The following is a 15,433-nucleotide window of genomic DNA, read 5'->3' on the forward strand; positions in this document are numbered from 1 at the left end:
ATTTATTTATGTACAACAAAGGTTTAACAGTATAGAAATTCTACACAGGAATATTATGACCCCAAAAAATGAACAAATATTTACATAGACAATATGAACTTTTTATGTACATATTCATGATCTGCACTCTTGTTTATTTTAATTGACAGTAACCCCACACATAACATTTAGGCTTTGGCCATCAATTTACCCAAATTTGCTCTATGTAATCTCGGTAATAATAATATCACATACTCAATGTCAAACACATTTCCTTGTAAACATACACATATGTTTTCCACCTGATCTTAGAGACAGCAGTGTGAAAAGCTGTGTCTTAATGTCACCCCAGGCCCATCGTTAGTATTTGAATAGATCATCTTGGTCAAAAGCTTATCAGCATGATATAAATATAATGCACTTGGACGGATTGTATTCATGAACGTTGAATGGTCACAATTAATTATTGCTTACATCTACATGAAACCCTCTGCAAAAAAACAAAACATTATGATAACCATTCAAAGGCAACATGTTTCAGACCCTGAATGAGGACCTGAAGGTTGGCTAGTTTTGAACGACTGCTGCATTACACAACTAACTAAACATGATCCAATGTTCGTGGTCCTTTGAGACCATCTTTGAAGTATTTCTGTTATAGAAGAAGTTCTAAACTATTCTTACACAGTGAGACAGAAAACAGGATACGCTTGAGAGGGGTGTTAGATAGGGGAGAACATGAGAAAGACATATCATACAGACTGACCAATCTACTCTCTTGATTTGCATTGAAACACTTACAGGGAAATGTAATGTGCTCACAACAATGATGTTAACATGCGCATGGATAATTTGGATAATGATCAATATTAGGGATAAAAATATGACTTCATCCCTTTCTGACTCAGTCAGTAGACTTTTCATTTACTACAAAGGGATTCATTTAAGCAACTGGCTATGGTGTTTGGCTTTTAAACTATTCAGAAACACAGTTAATAATAAAAATGTTAAAAAAGATAATAGATTTCTTTTTCTTTTTCATTCCTGGTCATGAGAAAAGTAAACATCTACATGATTTACACTACGTAGCTTCTGAATTCTTAGTAGTAAAACACCATTTTTAAAAGTGTTGTTAAAGAAAGCAGCAGTTAAATTATATATCAAGGGCACACTTTTCACATTCAGAAAATGCTCAAATCCTATCCTCCTTTTCTTTGATACTGTCGTTAAACTCCAAGGCAATCCTCCAACAGGCAGATATTTCACAATTCAGACAATGAATCTCAGAACAAAAATACAGTTGTATAATTCGATAAAAAAGCCCAAGCTTGGTGAAGATGAGCTGATGGTCTCTTATGGCTCTGGTTTGTGCATATTAGGCAAGAAAGGCACATGGATGGAAAACCTTCCTCCTTTTCCTGATTTTCTTTTCCGAGCTTCCATTGGTCTATGAACACACAGTGGTCTGGTCAGTGTATGACACTTTCTATGGCTTTTTATGTCTTTGAGGTAAGTAAAAAAGATGTTCCAGTTAGCTTATGTGTCACACTTCTGATATCCTCTGAAAAACATTGGTGCTGGCATGGATATTACGCCTCGTCATCAAGGCTCACAATCTGCCTCTATAGGGAAGGAAAGAAAGACAAACATATCACTGTCACTGAACTACAACTACAACATGTGATATATTACACAGGCCACCCATCCCCAAGATTACATTTCAAAAACACTGTATGTGATAAATTTGCCTTCTTACCGGTGGGTAGGAGTAACCGTCTGGACTGTGGCTCCTGCATATGTGCACCTGGTCTTCAGTGGTCTTCTGGTAAACTGGATTGTCAAAGTGAATTGTGTTTGTGTTCCGCTGCCTGTAGTTCTTCCACAATAGCATGGCACCAAAAGCCAACAGGCACACAATGCCTGAGAGACAGAGAGATCAGGATAGGGGAATTTGTTGATGCACATATTTTATTTTTATTCTTCCCACATTTTTCTCCCCAGTTTTGTGATATCCAATTCATGATTAAGGCCCTGCCTCATTGCTGCAACTCCCAGCGGCCTCGGGACAGTCGATGTTGAGATGTGCCCCATAAAGCACATCCAATGCCATTCTGGTTGTTATTATGCTGATCCCTCAACCATGTCTTTACTATAATCCTTGTGTGCCGGAAGGAATGCAGTCTCCTGAATTCAACAATTATTGAGCTCACAGGCACCCAAGAGCTACAAGGAGCGTGATGAGGGAAGTCAGGCATATTTAATAACTTGTTCCCCAAACCAACAACCAACAATGCTGGTCAATTGCACTGGTTGCAGGATTCAAACCCTGGTCTTGCAATAACACAGCTAAAAGCAAGGAAGTTACTTTAAAGCTGGATCATTCAGTGACCACGGCTAAATGTTTTTAACGTCATTGGTGCATGGATCATGCTAACAATAACTGTGTGTCAAAGTCAGTGCTGTTTTAACAACTTACCTATAGGCAGCGCAATGTATAAACCTGCAATGAGTGAAGGGGCTGTGGGCATAGCAGCAAACTCATGGTTGATTTCTAAGAAAAAAACAGAAAGAAACATTAGATCAGTTAAATTGTACATCCTGTCAAAGCCAGATAATCCAGGAAAGGTGAGTCTTTAAGTTGTCATTGCTGTTCCATAAATACTGTATTAATTGAGAGCACACATTCAACCCATTTTTACCCTGAGTGGTGCTTTGAGGCACTGTGGTAGTCTGACCCTGGAGGATCTTCGGTCCGTGTGAGACTGGCCTGGCAGCACGGGGAGTGGCAGGTGTAACCGTGGTAGTAATGATGGGGGACGTAGGGGCGTGGGTTGCAGTTGCAGGTGAGGGAACATTGGGCTTGACGGGTGCAGCGGATGTTGGTGCAACTGGACAACACAAAAATGGGTTTTAAATGGGATTATACAGGGATCTCTGTTTCTCCTGTGCTATGCTACATAGAAAGGCTAACAACGCAAGCTAGGTAGATACCTGTAAGGCATTTCCTCATATCTTTGGCAAGCAGCATGTTGTCAGGGCACACGCAGGTATACTTGGGGGAATTTCCGTAGACACGGGGGGCAGCCAGACACAAGAACTCACAGCCTCCGTTGGCCAGCTTGCACCAGTCCCTGCCTGGAGCGTGTCAGAGGGAAGGAGGGGATTAAGTCAGGAAACTAGGTTGTCTCGTTGAAAAGCACATTGCTATGGCACTGCTGCAGTGTAGCTAAAATGTACACGGCTGATGCGCCAGACCCAAAAGTAGCATGTGTCACGCTAAAACACATGGCTATTCTTACATAGAGTACTGATCCAACTACAGCCTGTAGGTAGGTCTCCATTAAAAATGCATTGTATAATTATCATTATAATTTTGGGGGGAAGTTTGGGTGGAGCTAAACATTTGAGATACTTCATATGTACCAGTTGGCTGTTTGAGGTTGTGGTACAACACAATGTCCTCTGGGGATGCCAGGTGCTCTGCCACAGGTTTGATGTCCCTGCCTGTCACACGGTTGGCACTAAGGATGGCATTGTTGCTGACGTCTGTCCAAAACACTCTTTCCTAAAAACACAGAACTGAATTATTGTCGTAACACGTAACTCATTTCCAATTAAAGACATGAAACTGTCTCTTTGTGACTAATTTGCATACCGCATCACTGAACGTTTTGCGATGCTCACCTCAAACACGGTGAGGCCTAGTGGATGGGCCAGCCTGTCTTCATCTATAATGAGTGTTCTTCGGCCCCCACCCTGGACATCGATACTGGAGAGAGTGTGCAGCTTGGAGTCCACCCAGTACAGCCGCTGGTTCAGCAGGTCTGACCAGGGCGAAGAACAAGAGGATCTAATCGGACCGGAGTGACAATGTAGAAACACAAGCAAAGGTAGGAGGTTACAAAAGCACTCACCAAGGGTGATTCCATTGGGCCACACAATGTCATCCATGACCAGAGCAGCACGGTCAACCCCGTTCAGACCTCCCTTCTCAATCTTGGCTGGAGTTCCCCAGTCAGTCCAGTACATGAAGCTGGGAGAACACATACAGGAAAGCACATTTATTGAAGTGTATCATCATCCAAACATTTCCTGTATTGATTCAATCCATGTTTCATTTATTATGACGCTTTGCAGAAGGCATCAAGGGACCTACTTTCTGTGGGGGTCGACAACAATAGCACGGGGCTTGGTCAGCCCATTCTGGAAGAGAGTTTTGCGTCGGCTCCCATCAGCGGTTGCCACGGAGATGCAGCTACGGATACTGTCGGTCCAGTAGATGTTACCGTGGACCCAGTCAAAGGCAATGCCCTCCGGAGCCTCAATGTCGCTGTCAATCACAACTCTGTGATGGGTGGTGTCTGCAGCCAAGTCCATGGAGGTGCTGGATTATAAACGAATGGGGAATAGAGGGACAATGTATTTATTACACAATCATCATCTTCATTAACCATCATCATTAAGATGTCACTGGGGGAAAAGGCCTACAACAGGGATGATTAAAACATGGAGACCACCTGTAGATCTTCTTCTGAGAGAGGTCAGACCAGTAAAGGTCCTTGGCAGCGATGTTCATATCCAGGGCCACTGCATTCTTAAGGCGTGGGATGACGCGCGTGTACTCACTCTTGTCCAGTGTCATCTTCCTCACCTCATGCCGATTGGTGAAGAAGAGATAGGCTACAGTTCCTGTGAGATCAGGTGAGAGATAATGTACGGGATTGCTTGACCCATGATTGTCAGATAAACTTGATGAAAACTTGGTTGTTGGTTGATGGCAGCGCCTAGCTGAGGGAAACCACTATGTAGAAGGGTTCAGAGCTGTAGGAATGAGCAGGGTAGCCTTTTGATTTTCATGCCTATCTGTTTTTTTCTTCTGATTGTTTTTTTTTTTTAGTTTCTTGCCTAGATTTTAGTCTGAGAAATAGGTACATTTCATTTCTGCTTTACTGTATAATTTATGCGATTCAATTTGAAAAGACAACATGAGTACAGATTATTTCTTAGGTTCAGTACATACCAATGGCCTTGCACTCCTTGGTAGCTGGGTCAACCTGGTAGCCTTCTTCACACTCACACTTGTAGCTGCCTATCTGATTAACACAGATCTGGCTGCAGGTGTCTGGGCTGGCACACTCATCAATATCTGTGGGAATGGGTATAGGAGAACTGTAGGGTACCTGTGTAAATGGCAAACTGTCCAACAGAAATAGTTGGGATCTGACAACAGATCCGAGCCATCATTGCCCAACAGAGAAGAAGCCCAATGAGGACAGAGACCCTCACTATGATCAGCTGTTTAGTGGACTAGCGGACTGAACCAGGGCAAACATCACTGGGTACACCGCCTGGCACTAGGACTAAAGGATGTACAGTCTGAAGTCCATGTCGACATTAGATCCAGTTTGGTTGCTGACTGATCCAAGTTGTTGAGGCCTGTGAACACACGCTGGTCATGCAGATTTACCTTGACAGTGTTTCTGGTTTGCCAGGTAGTAGCCAGTGGGGCATTGACACTCATAGCCAATCTTAAGGTCATTGCAGATGTGCGAGCAGCCACCATTGTTGTAAAGGCACTCGTTTGAATCTGAAGGGACAGACAGAGAGAATAAAAGAGAGCAGAGAAAACGGAAGTTGAGCGAGGAGAGAAAGGTGAAGGTTCACCACAACAGCCACAGCTCCTCTCGTAGAGAGGCTCTGGTAATAAACTGCATACTATGGAGAACGGAATTTAACCCACTACTTAGGGTATAGCAAAAACACCAGATTACATTTGTATTAATTTGATTAGCATTTGCAGGTTTCTTCTGGTTGTGTCACTGATAGTCACTCAATTAGCATTATTTTAATAGTGAACTTAAACATTTAGATTTCCAAGCTGTCTAAAGAGAATGGCAGAATTCTTGACCAGGCAATATCTGTTAACCAAACTTTTCTAAACATCCTCAACAGGCTAGAGATGACCTTGCTCTTAGCAACCTGAGTAAGCTAGCACCAGGATTTCCCTTCAACTCATTTTACGGCTAACATCGGGCAAACTCGTACTCCCCCTAAGTAGTATGGTATCGCTCCCCGAGTGTCCTATCTGAAAACTTACCACACTCCCTGAGCGGCTCATCTGACCAGTCCCTACAGTTTCGTTGCTTGTCACACACCTTCTCCATGCTGATGCACTCCCCGCTGCGGCACTTAAACCTGGTGGGGCCCTCGCAATGTGTCACTGTGAGGGGGAAGACAGCGCAGTGTAACCCAAAGACTGCACGACCATTCCAGCAGGTTACAGCAGTAGAAACAAGGGAAGTGAGAAAGGAGCCTACCATTAACACAGCCTATTTCATCACTCAGGTCTCTGCAGTCGTACTGTCGGTTACACTGGTGGCTGCCGTGGATACAGGTGCCATCACCACACTGGAACTCATCGGGGCGACAGGTGGCGCGGTCTACGGAGCGGAGGAGAGAATGAGAGGCCAAAAGCCAAAACAGTCGACGGGTAAAACGGTAATGAGAGAGAGGGAATGTACTCACTGCAGTTGGTCTCGTCGGAGCGATCCAGGCAGTCAAACCCGCCGTCACATTCCCAGCTGCTGTGGATACATTCCCCACTGCCACAGTGGAACTCCTGAGATGAGCAGGGTTTGGGGGCACCCTTGGGGGACTGCGTCCCGCAGTTCTGAGGCCACTCGTCTGAGCCGTCTAAACAGTCGGCGTCTTGGTCACAGGCCCACAAGCGCGGCACACAGACAGAGTTGTTGCACTGGAAGGAGGCAGGGTCACAGGTGGCGGGTGGACAGGAAGACTCGTCGCTCCCGTCGTCACAGTCTGAATCTTCGTCACACACGAAGGAGGCTGACACACACTGGCCGTTACTGCATCGGAATTCGCTGTCTGTGCACTGCTTGGGAGCTGTAGGAACAGAGACGGGCGGTTCAGGTTTATGTCCGTTTCGGAAGAAAGATTATGAGGGAGGGAAATGTGAGGAGGTTGAAATACATCTTTTTGTTTGAAAAGATACTGTGAAGATATGTTTCAAATGTTTTACCTCACTATGTTAAAACAGAGATAGACCACCTACCACAGTTTAACTCATCTGCTCCGTTCTTACAGTCAGCTTTGCCATCACAGAGCCAGGTCTGGGGAACACACTGGTTCAGACTCCCACCGCAGCTAAATTCTGTGGGTCTGCACGTTTTGTCCACTACAGTTGCAACAAAAAATACCATCATTGATTAAAACTGAGAAAAATGTATAACGATACAGTCATTACCATGAACCTTGGCAGTAGGTGATACTCACAGCAGACACCAGCGAGCTCATCACTGCCATCCCCACAGTCATCTGTGTCATCACACACCCATCTCAACGTAATGCATTTCCCGTTCCCACACAGGAACTGCCTGGTCCCGCATGTTATCTCTGTGTCTGTGAGGTGAACACACACACAAGGTCTGTCCACGACTACTGTTTCTGGTGATTAACAAAATCTTTAAATCAAAATTGGATGTTTAGAGTGTTTACAACCTCCAATACATTATAGGACATTAAATAAATGTGTTTGTGCTATCTACACTGTAAGGCCTAAGACATTTTTTCTCCAGTTTTAAGTGAGCTGAACTCAAAGATACAGAAATCCTACCAATGACTTAAAAGGTTTATGTGATACTGACTTTTACTCTTTACTTTTTCTAGTTTAAAATGAAAACGTCCCCATCATGCTCTACTCCAGGTGGATTTTTGCCGGACCGCATAAGTGGAAGAGAGAATGTCCCTGACTGACCACCCCTTAAATAGCAGTTCTGGTGGATATAAGGATTTGTTCAGGGAAGACAAACACTTCGCTGCCTACACGATTCTCTCGTCTTTTCACTTGACAAACTTTTAGAAGGCCATATAGTTAACAATCTAGTATGTAAAAAAAAAAACAGACAAGAACAACATTAGACCGGACATTAAACATAAAATGACAGACTAGATTGACAGACTAGATGTGTTAACTATATTGCCTTATATAATACAATGATGGCTTTTATTTTTAAAACAGAAAACCTGAATTAGCGCTGCTAGAATAATATCCGGCTGCTGGAAGAACGGCTATCACTAGTTTACTGTTATTTCGCAACAATTTCTGGTGGATTTTCGATGTATGTCTCACTTTTCACGGGTGGATTAGAGGGGTACTCGTAAATCTGTATAACCCTTTAGTGTCTCTGTTGACTATCCAGACATTGTGTCTCCTCAGGAGTTGAGAAGGATAAGGTGGGGGGACAGCCCGCCCTTTGGGTAAACTCTTGTGACAAGACAGATGGCAGCATCTTACCACACCCCTTTTCTATGTAATAAATACGGATTGTTCATGTATGGAGTTAGAGACTCCTCGGATGATTATGTATGTAAGCGATTAACGCGTCTCTCATATTTGTATAATAGTTAATAAAACTGTTAGAATGTGCCAAGAGAACTTTGTCTCTGTTTCTTACTCCTTTAAGAGTGTCGATACATGGAATTTCCATCACAGGGGGATGTTTTCTTGGCACACTTTAGGCCCCTTAGTGCCAATTGGGCATCGTTTAAATGCCACGGCCTACCTGAGCATTGTTTCTGACCATGCCCATCCCTTTATGACCACCATGTACCCATTCTCTGATGGCTACTTCCAGCAGAATAATGCACCATGTCACAAAGCTCAAATCATTTCAAATTGGTTTCTTGAACATGACAATGAGTTTACTGTACTGAAATGGCCCCCACAGTCACCAGATCTCAACCCAATATTGCATCTTTGGGATGTGGTGGAACGGGAGCTTCATGCCCTGGATGTGCATCCCACAAATCTCCATCAACTGCAAGATGCTATCCTATCAATATGGGCCAACATTTCTAAAGAATGCTTTCAGCACCTTGTTGAATCAATGCCACGTAGAATTAAGGCAGTTCTGAAGGCGAGAGGGGGTCAAAAACAGTATTAGTATGGCGTTCCTAATAATCATTTAGGTGAATGTATATAGTCAATATGCTGTACTGACACCTGGCAAATGTGGTAGTGGTTAAGGACACTACCTTTTACGTGTGTGACGCGGGTTCGAATCTCAAGAGGGGAACGCTGTTTGTTGCGGGCTGGCTGAACTAGGCTTGCCTGGTTTCTTGTTTGTAATTGATTCATTATCCTTTTTGCCGGACCACGTAAGCGGAGAAGGCTAAGAAATATCATAGTGCTTAGAGAAGCAGACTTATGAACTATAGGCCCTGAGTTTGTACCTTTTCGACAGGTGAAGCGAAGTACAAATTGGGAATTATTCTGTATTGACAAAAATTTGTCAGTTTAACTGTATCAATGTAATTCACGAATAGCCAATTAACTATTAAAACGGCCAGTGGCAAATGAGGATTTTTTCAGGATAGAGACACTTGGTGTAGTGGTTAACAACACAGCCTTTCATGTGCGTGACCTGGGTCACGCACATGCCTAGTTTCTTGTTTTACATATAGATTGGATGAATCTTAGCTACACAACATTCAAACACATTCATTTGTCTATAATAATCAGATTATATAGCATATTTGTTTAGCAGCTGTTACTGAAATTATTGTTCCAATCAAATAAATATTTCTTCTTGCTGTTGAAAGCTGGAGTACAATAGGAATTTCCCATCTCTTTGCAGGCATGTACCTTGCAGATAGGCTTGCGGAGTTTGGGTACATTTCCCATGTTTTCCAGGAATGTCACAATAGATGCTGTGTTTCCTAAGGAACTGAACCAAAGTTATAGGAATTCTGGCCACTGTACGTAAACCACAAATCCAAAATAAGACCATATGGGATTTGTCATTCATTATGACTTAAACATTTCTCTAGGAACTCACATGAAAGACAAAGGATTGTGAGTTCAATAACCATGTCTCTATCATTAATATACACAGTAATTTGTGGTAACTAGAGTTAATTCGATAGAGCAATGCATACTTGGAAAATATATTGTAGGAGTGGTCTAGCATATTATACAATAATTTTTTAAGTTAATACAACTTACATCTGAACTCATTGGTTTCAGTACAGACGAAATAGCAATTTAAAGTAATTAACTACCTCTACCTGCACCTGCACCAAATGTTTTGAGCAATGAAACTACATAAGAGTAGTGAAAAAAATCCCCCATAAATTTGTTCATTATTTGTTTTGTTAAAAATAAATGATAAAAACATGCTCCAAAACCTCATGTTATATCAGAACTTTACTTTGAATGTCACAACACTATATCATTTTTAGAGGTGCTGCTAATATGGATTTATTTGAATAGATTTATTTTTAAATTCAGTGCAGAGACATTATTCAGAATGAGACTTCTAAGAAACATGAATCGGTTTGGAGTGTTTTAACCTTTTTGTATACATTAGCAACCAATTATTCTTGGAAAATACAGAAAATAATAAAAAAAAACTGGGTATGATTACTGTTTCTTGTGAGGACTTCATGGGCACTCATGCAAAAAATGCTAGTGATAGTGAAGTGCTGTGTTGATATTTTGGTGTTGACTTAAGACAAAGTAACAGAGACCATGCTTACAGTACATGCAGATGTTACTTTAGATTCTACCTAACATCTTAATTATCCTCCATGCAGTTCTGATTGCTGTCCCTCTAACAAAGACATTACACACTTCAAACACCCAACCCTCTCTAACCCCAACTCTAGTCAATTAACTGGAAACAGCCATTAAGACAGTGTGCAGCAGTGCCCCTGGCCACAGAGTGCACTAAGAACAGTCCAGGTGGGCCTGTGAATTCCTTATCCTGCATTTAGGCCTTAAAGCACTGGATGGACACCTGTTTCGGAGCTGTTACAATTTCCAGAGGGAGGAGCTTGAATCACACCACAGTAAGCTGATTGGGTCAAGCGGGGGATTCACATGAAATGGGTTGCATGATAACAACGCTAGGGACAATAGAGGTCAAGGTTACTTTTTCAGTGACAACTGATGGACTTTCTAAACAAGATGAGGTGAAACATTAGTTAATCACTAAAGGTTTCAATGATAAGGGAATTCTCTAAACAATAGTAGTAACCTCATAGTTTGGTCTAGATATTCTCCTTTGATCTATTTTGGGCTTGTTGTGCGTCAATTTGAACTGCCCTTAAGTTTTGGGTCAATTTGAACTATTTTGGGTGTTGAAATCAATAAAATATTATTATTTTCAGTGTTTACTTTCACTGTGATCCTTCTTTGATTTTCCAAGGTACGGGTCTAAAACTTGTAATTACTTGTATTATTATTTAAAGTAAAATTTGTATTATTATTTAAAGGAAAATATGCATTATTATTATTTAAACAACCGTCACATGATTATTCATCTGAAATCTTCCATCTGAAAAGTCACACCTTACAAATCATGGGTTTAAAAGACTAAATGACCTGCAGCACACCTTAAACAGACATTGATTGGTAGTTATCTGTCTGAGACAGGGTGAGGTCACTCAGACAAGGTGAGATCACTTTTTAGGAAGTGTGTTTTTGGAGCTTGGCCATTTAAATGGGGTGATCGTGTGACTGTTGTTCTGCTTCAGCAAATAAAAAATGACATTGGGTCAAATGTGTTTAGAACAAAACTTGTGTACAGCCTTTTCCTACGGGAATTGTCAGTCAAAAGTCAATAGTGACTTTAATCTTATTTAATGTGGTTGTCTTACTAATAGTTATTGTGGATGATCCAGACAAGCCACAAAAAAAGTAAAACACCACCTGAATAAATATACACACATTTGAGAGAGAAGTAGGTCACAAAAGCCAATGCCCAGCTGCAATCCATGGTCACACTGCTATACCACTGGAAACAGTATGTGTTTTGGTCAATTCAACAATGAACAAAACAGGACGCTTTACTATAACACCAAGCTGAGGGGTAGGCAACTAGATTAAGCAAAGCGACCTATATTGTTAGAGATTGTGGTTGGAGGTCTGGAAAAAAAAAACATTAAAAAAAATAATAAGCAAATAAGCGCCAAATATGTTATATAAATATATATAAACAACATTAATTGTATACCTTGATTAAATAACACATGATCACAGTGTATTTTTCTGTAGTGGAAATACTTATGGATACTTATAACAGATTAAAATCACCTTTGTGGCATCTATAACTTCCTTGGTGATGGAACAGATACTTTTAATTATCACTCAGTGTAACACTCTGTATTCTTTTCCACAAATGTGTATTATATTCCCAGTTTATATCTCCCCTTTGATATCACACCAAAATGTTACAAATGGCAGAGCATGGTCAACTACGATGTGTAGATGAGGCTCTAGAACAACTTAGTTTGGTTTTGTCAATGTACAAGCCAGAGAAGCCAGTTCCAACATGTTTCCAACACTTTCCCCCACACATTTCCATACTGGCCTCACCATTAACAATGGTCGTGATTGCATACTTGTGAGCAAAGAGGATTCCAATATTGGAATGTTGTAGATCCCCTTTTGTTTAGGTGTGAAACAAAGATTATATTATTGCTGGGGGGGCACACCCAAATTATAATCATGAAAGGTTAAAAGGTGAGAAGGGTGTTTGAGATTGTGAATTAATTAATTGATACGTAGCCTGATTATACGGTACTGTAAGCTAATTGCTTTGTAATGTACTGTATGTTGATTTCATTTTTGCACTTATCACAGTAACAGTAATCTATTAATGATGGCATTACCAAAAGTATAGCACAACAATACAAATCTGTAAAATGCTGCTCATCCTAAGACAAATTACAATGCAAATATCGTAGACCGCGTGTTTTTTTTTATTTCCCCCGAATCCCCTAATTTTAATTTCGTGTTGCACATTACTTAAATCTGATTGGCCACGAAACCTCATCTCGTTTTATCACTAACCACGAATCGGGTCGATAAACGTGGTTCATTCATACAAATGCCGGTAGTAATAATTTGTTAGTTTATGGAGGGTCAAATGAGATTTACATGCTTTGTGTTGTGATAATATAGTAACAATTTATTTCGCACAATATTCCCAGCTTCTTCGAGATGCAACACGTTTGACCTACATTCTACAAATAATACTCCCTCCCCCATCATGATGCATACTGGCCTGTCATATTGTCAATAGTGGATTATTTAAGTAATTTACGATCAAATATACTATTCAAAATGGTATGTTTAAAAAACGACCCAAAATTCCGCTATGCATTAATCGAACAAATAGCAAATCAATGGGTGAATTATTCATACACAGAGTACTGTAATTAGAAAATGTACTTACTCGTTTGGACAAAATCACAAGTCATACAACACAACAACATATACAGCAGACGTCCCATGGTGTGCAGCAAAACAAACAAGTAATGTATACTTGACTGTAAATATTAACAGTGTAGTATGATACGCTACAGTTATAACAATGTTTATAATATGATTATTCGTTTATAGTTTAAACTATTGTTTTCTTTTAAAGCAACTGGTTCAAAGTCATTCAGGTCCTTTGCTTTAAGTTCTGATTTTAAATGCGATCTCGACGAGATTTTAGGCAAGGATGCGCCTGACAATCTAATATTTGGCAACAAAGTCAGACCAAGTTCAATATGGTCCAAAAGTGGGCGGAAACAGGAGGAGCCATATGAGCGTAGGGCGGGGTTTGAAGTGGTGTGATTACTGGACCAAAACTCTGGAAAGAGAGCTTTAAAATCAAGAGGCGTGTCTTCAGGCAATCAATGTTACTACGGTTTAACCCTTTCTCTATCTGCATTTATGAAGTTTCAAAAATGAACTCTATCTCTATCTCACACACGCACACACACACACAAACAGGATTTACTATAAAGGTGAGGCAATTTTGTACTATTAAGAATAACTATTTTACCTAACCCCTACACCTAACCCTAACCATAAACTCAATAACCTGGCATTCATGAGTGAGAACAAATAGTAATACAGGAACACACATTTACACATAAGGCCCATTTGTTTCTGAGTAAATAAATACACACGTTTGGCCTTAATTTAAAAACAGAATTTATCTGGTCTAAACAATAGACGCCTTTGTAGTTTTAGTTGATGCACATTGGCTCGCTTTTTGGTGAAGAAAATATAAACGCAATAATAAAGGCAATTCTATATAGTTGTGATAGGTTCTACATCTGTGGTATTTTAATAAAACTGTTATTTTTCGAAACTCTGCTCCATCTGGACACTAACTTGTCCCCTATTGAGCAAAGTCTGGGAACAAGGTTATCTAGACAAACAAATGACGTAGGATAGGGTTAGAGTTCCTCAAGGTTGCCACAGAAATACTATGGAGAAGAGGAGGAAAAAAATCAAAGCAGCCATTATAAATGTCAGGGTTAAAAAAGGAAAAAAACATGGTGTGTAATTAGACCTGCTACAAAGCCATAGATTATGTTCTGTAATCTTCTAGTTATCACATAATTTTCTTCGTTAACAAATAGGGTTGAACATCACATTTTAGGAGGAATTTATGAGCTGCACATAACCAAAATTCTGGCCAAAGTCCCAATGGTCCTCAAGCCCTTTAGATGATTTATTATAAAACGTGAAGATAAAGTACAAGATAAAGTTTGAAAATAGTGACGGCATACAGCCTTGAACCTGAGTTTCATTATGATTTTACAGGACTACAGAGTTGTTGGGCACAAGAGCATAGGTTTTTCTAACAAGCAGAAGTATGACACAAGCATTTATCTTGTTCTGCCTGTACTGATTATCTAGCCTCAACAAAATGGAAAAGTCAGTATTCAAAAGTCAGAAAATGAGGCAGTTCTTCACATGCAGTTTTAAAATGAGCTTCAATTGTTCCTCAAAGAACCTTTTGAAGAACCTTTGGAGGTTCATATTTGAGGAATAGGTTCTTCAAATTTCTTTGGGGGGGACCATTAAAAGGGGTTATTTGAAATGCATACACTTTTTTCCTTCACGGTATCAGGTTAATGACCTCCAAAAGGATTCTCCAGGAATGTTTTCTTTTCAGTTTAGGGTGTGTTTATAGGATGTTAATGATATCTGAATGTGAGTTTCCCTGCAATGGGACAAAATGTATCTGCTAGATAAGATTTCCAACAGAGGAAACCCTGAGGGCAATGTAAGTAGTGACAGTCTAATTCGTGATTTCTGTGGTTCTTGGCACAGTGGTGATTGCTTTCATGCCCAAGGCAGGCTATTCAATTGGACACACTCTCAGGAAAGGGCAGAGAGCTGTGTGTCTGTCAACTCTAATTAATGGTCTCAAATGTAAGTTAGCTTTCTGAGAATCCACGGGAAGAGGACAGTATAAAAAGCAATTAGCAATGATCATTCTGTGAAGTGCTCTTTCATGTTTATGTTGTATGATCAAAATCTGTCTCACAATCTTTATAAAATCTCTATTACCTCTCCCTCTTACTGATGAAGACATTTGCTTCAGGAGAGGATAATAGATAGTACAATGGCAGAAAAAAATTAAGT

At 40.5% G+C, this 15,433-nt stretch overlaps 1 protein-coding gene across 1 annotated transcript; it reads right to left on the minus strand.

The window, feature by feature from the left end:
* Nucleotides 1-849: 849 nt before the first annotated feature.
* On the minus strand, nucleotides 850-13,511 carry ldlra (low density lipoprotein receptor a). Its single transcript, XM_010874531.3, has 18 exons — nucleotides 13,239-13,511; nucleotides 7,273-7,398; nucleotides 7,052-7,174; nucleotides 6,505-6,882; nucleotides 6,297-6,419; nucleotides 6,077-6,199; nucleotides 5,447-5,566; nucleotides 5,000-5,125; nucleotides 4,497-4,668; nucleotides 4,136-4,363; nucleotides 3,894-4,012; nucleotides 3,664-3,803; nucleotides 3,403-3,544; nucleotides 2,971-3,114; nucleotides 2,679-2,867; nucleotides 2,456-2,530; nucleotides 1,736-1,899; nucleotides 850-1,601 (listed from the first exon to the last, which is right to left on the minus strand). The coding sequence occupies exons 1-18, from the start codon at nucleotides 13,294-13,296 to the stop codon at nucleotides 1,569-1,571; spliced, it is 2,583 nt and encodes an 860-aa protein (XP_010872833.1). The 5' UTR covers nucleotides 13,297-13,511; the 3' UTR covers nucleotides 850-1,568.
* Nucleotides 13,512-15,433: the final 1,922 nt, after the last annotated feature.

This window comes from Esox lucius, chromosome 11 (assembly GCF_011004845.1).
Source record: "Esox lucius isolate fEsoLuc1 chromosome 11, fEsoLuc1.pri, whole genome shotgun sequence".
NCBI classification, from domain to species: domain Eukaryota; kingdom Metazoa; phylum Chordata; class Actinopteri; order Esociformes; family Esocidae; genus Esox; species Esox lucius.

Excerpts from the sequence above, each read along its gene's own strand:
- ldlra (XM_010874531.3), bottom strand. The coding sequence starts at position 13,296 with ATGGGACGTCTGCTGTATATGTTGTTGTGTTGTATGACTTGTGATTTT. Across the intron at positions 4,669-4,999 it reads CAAGGAGTGCAAGGCCATTG|GAACTGTAGCCTATCTCTTC; the intron begins GTATGTACTGAA and ends CTGATCTCACAG. Across the intron at positions 3,545-3,663 it reads TAGGCCTCACCGTGTTTGAG|GAAAGAGTGTTTTGGACAGA; the intron begins GTGAGCATCGCA and ends CTGTGTTTTTAG.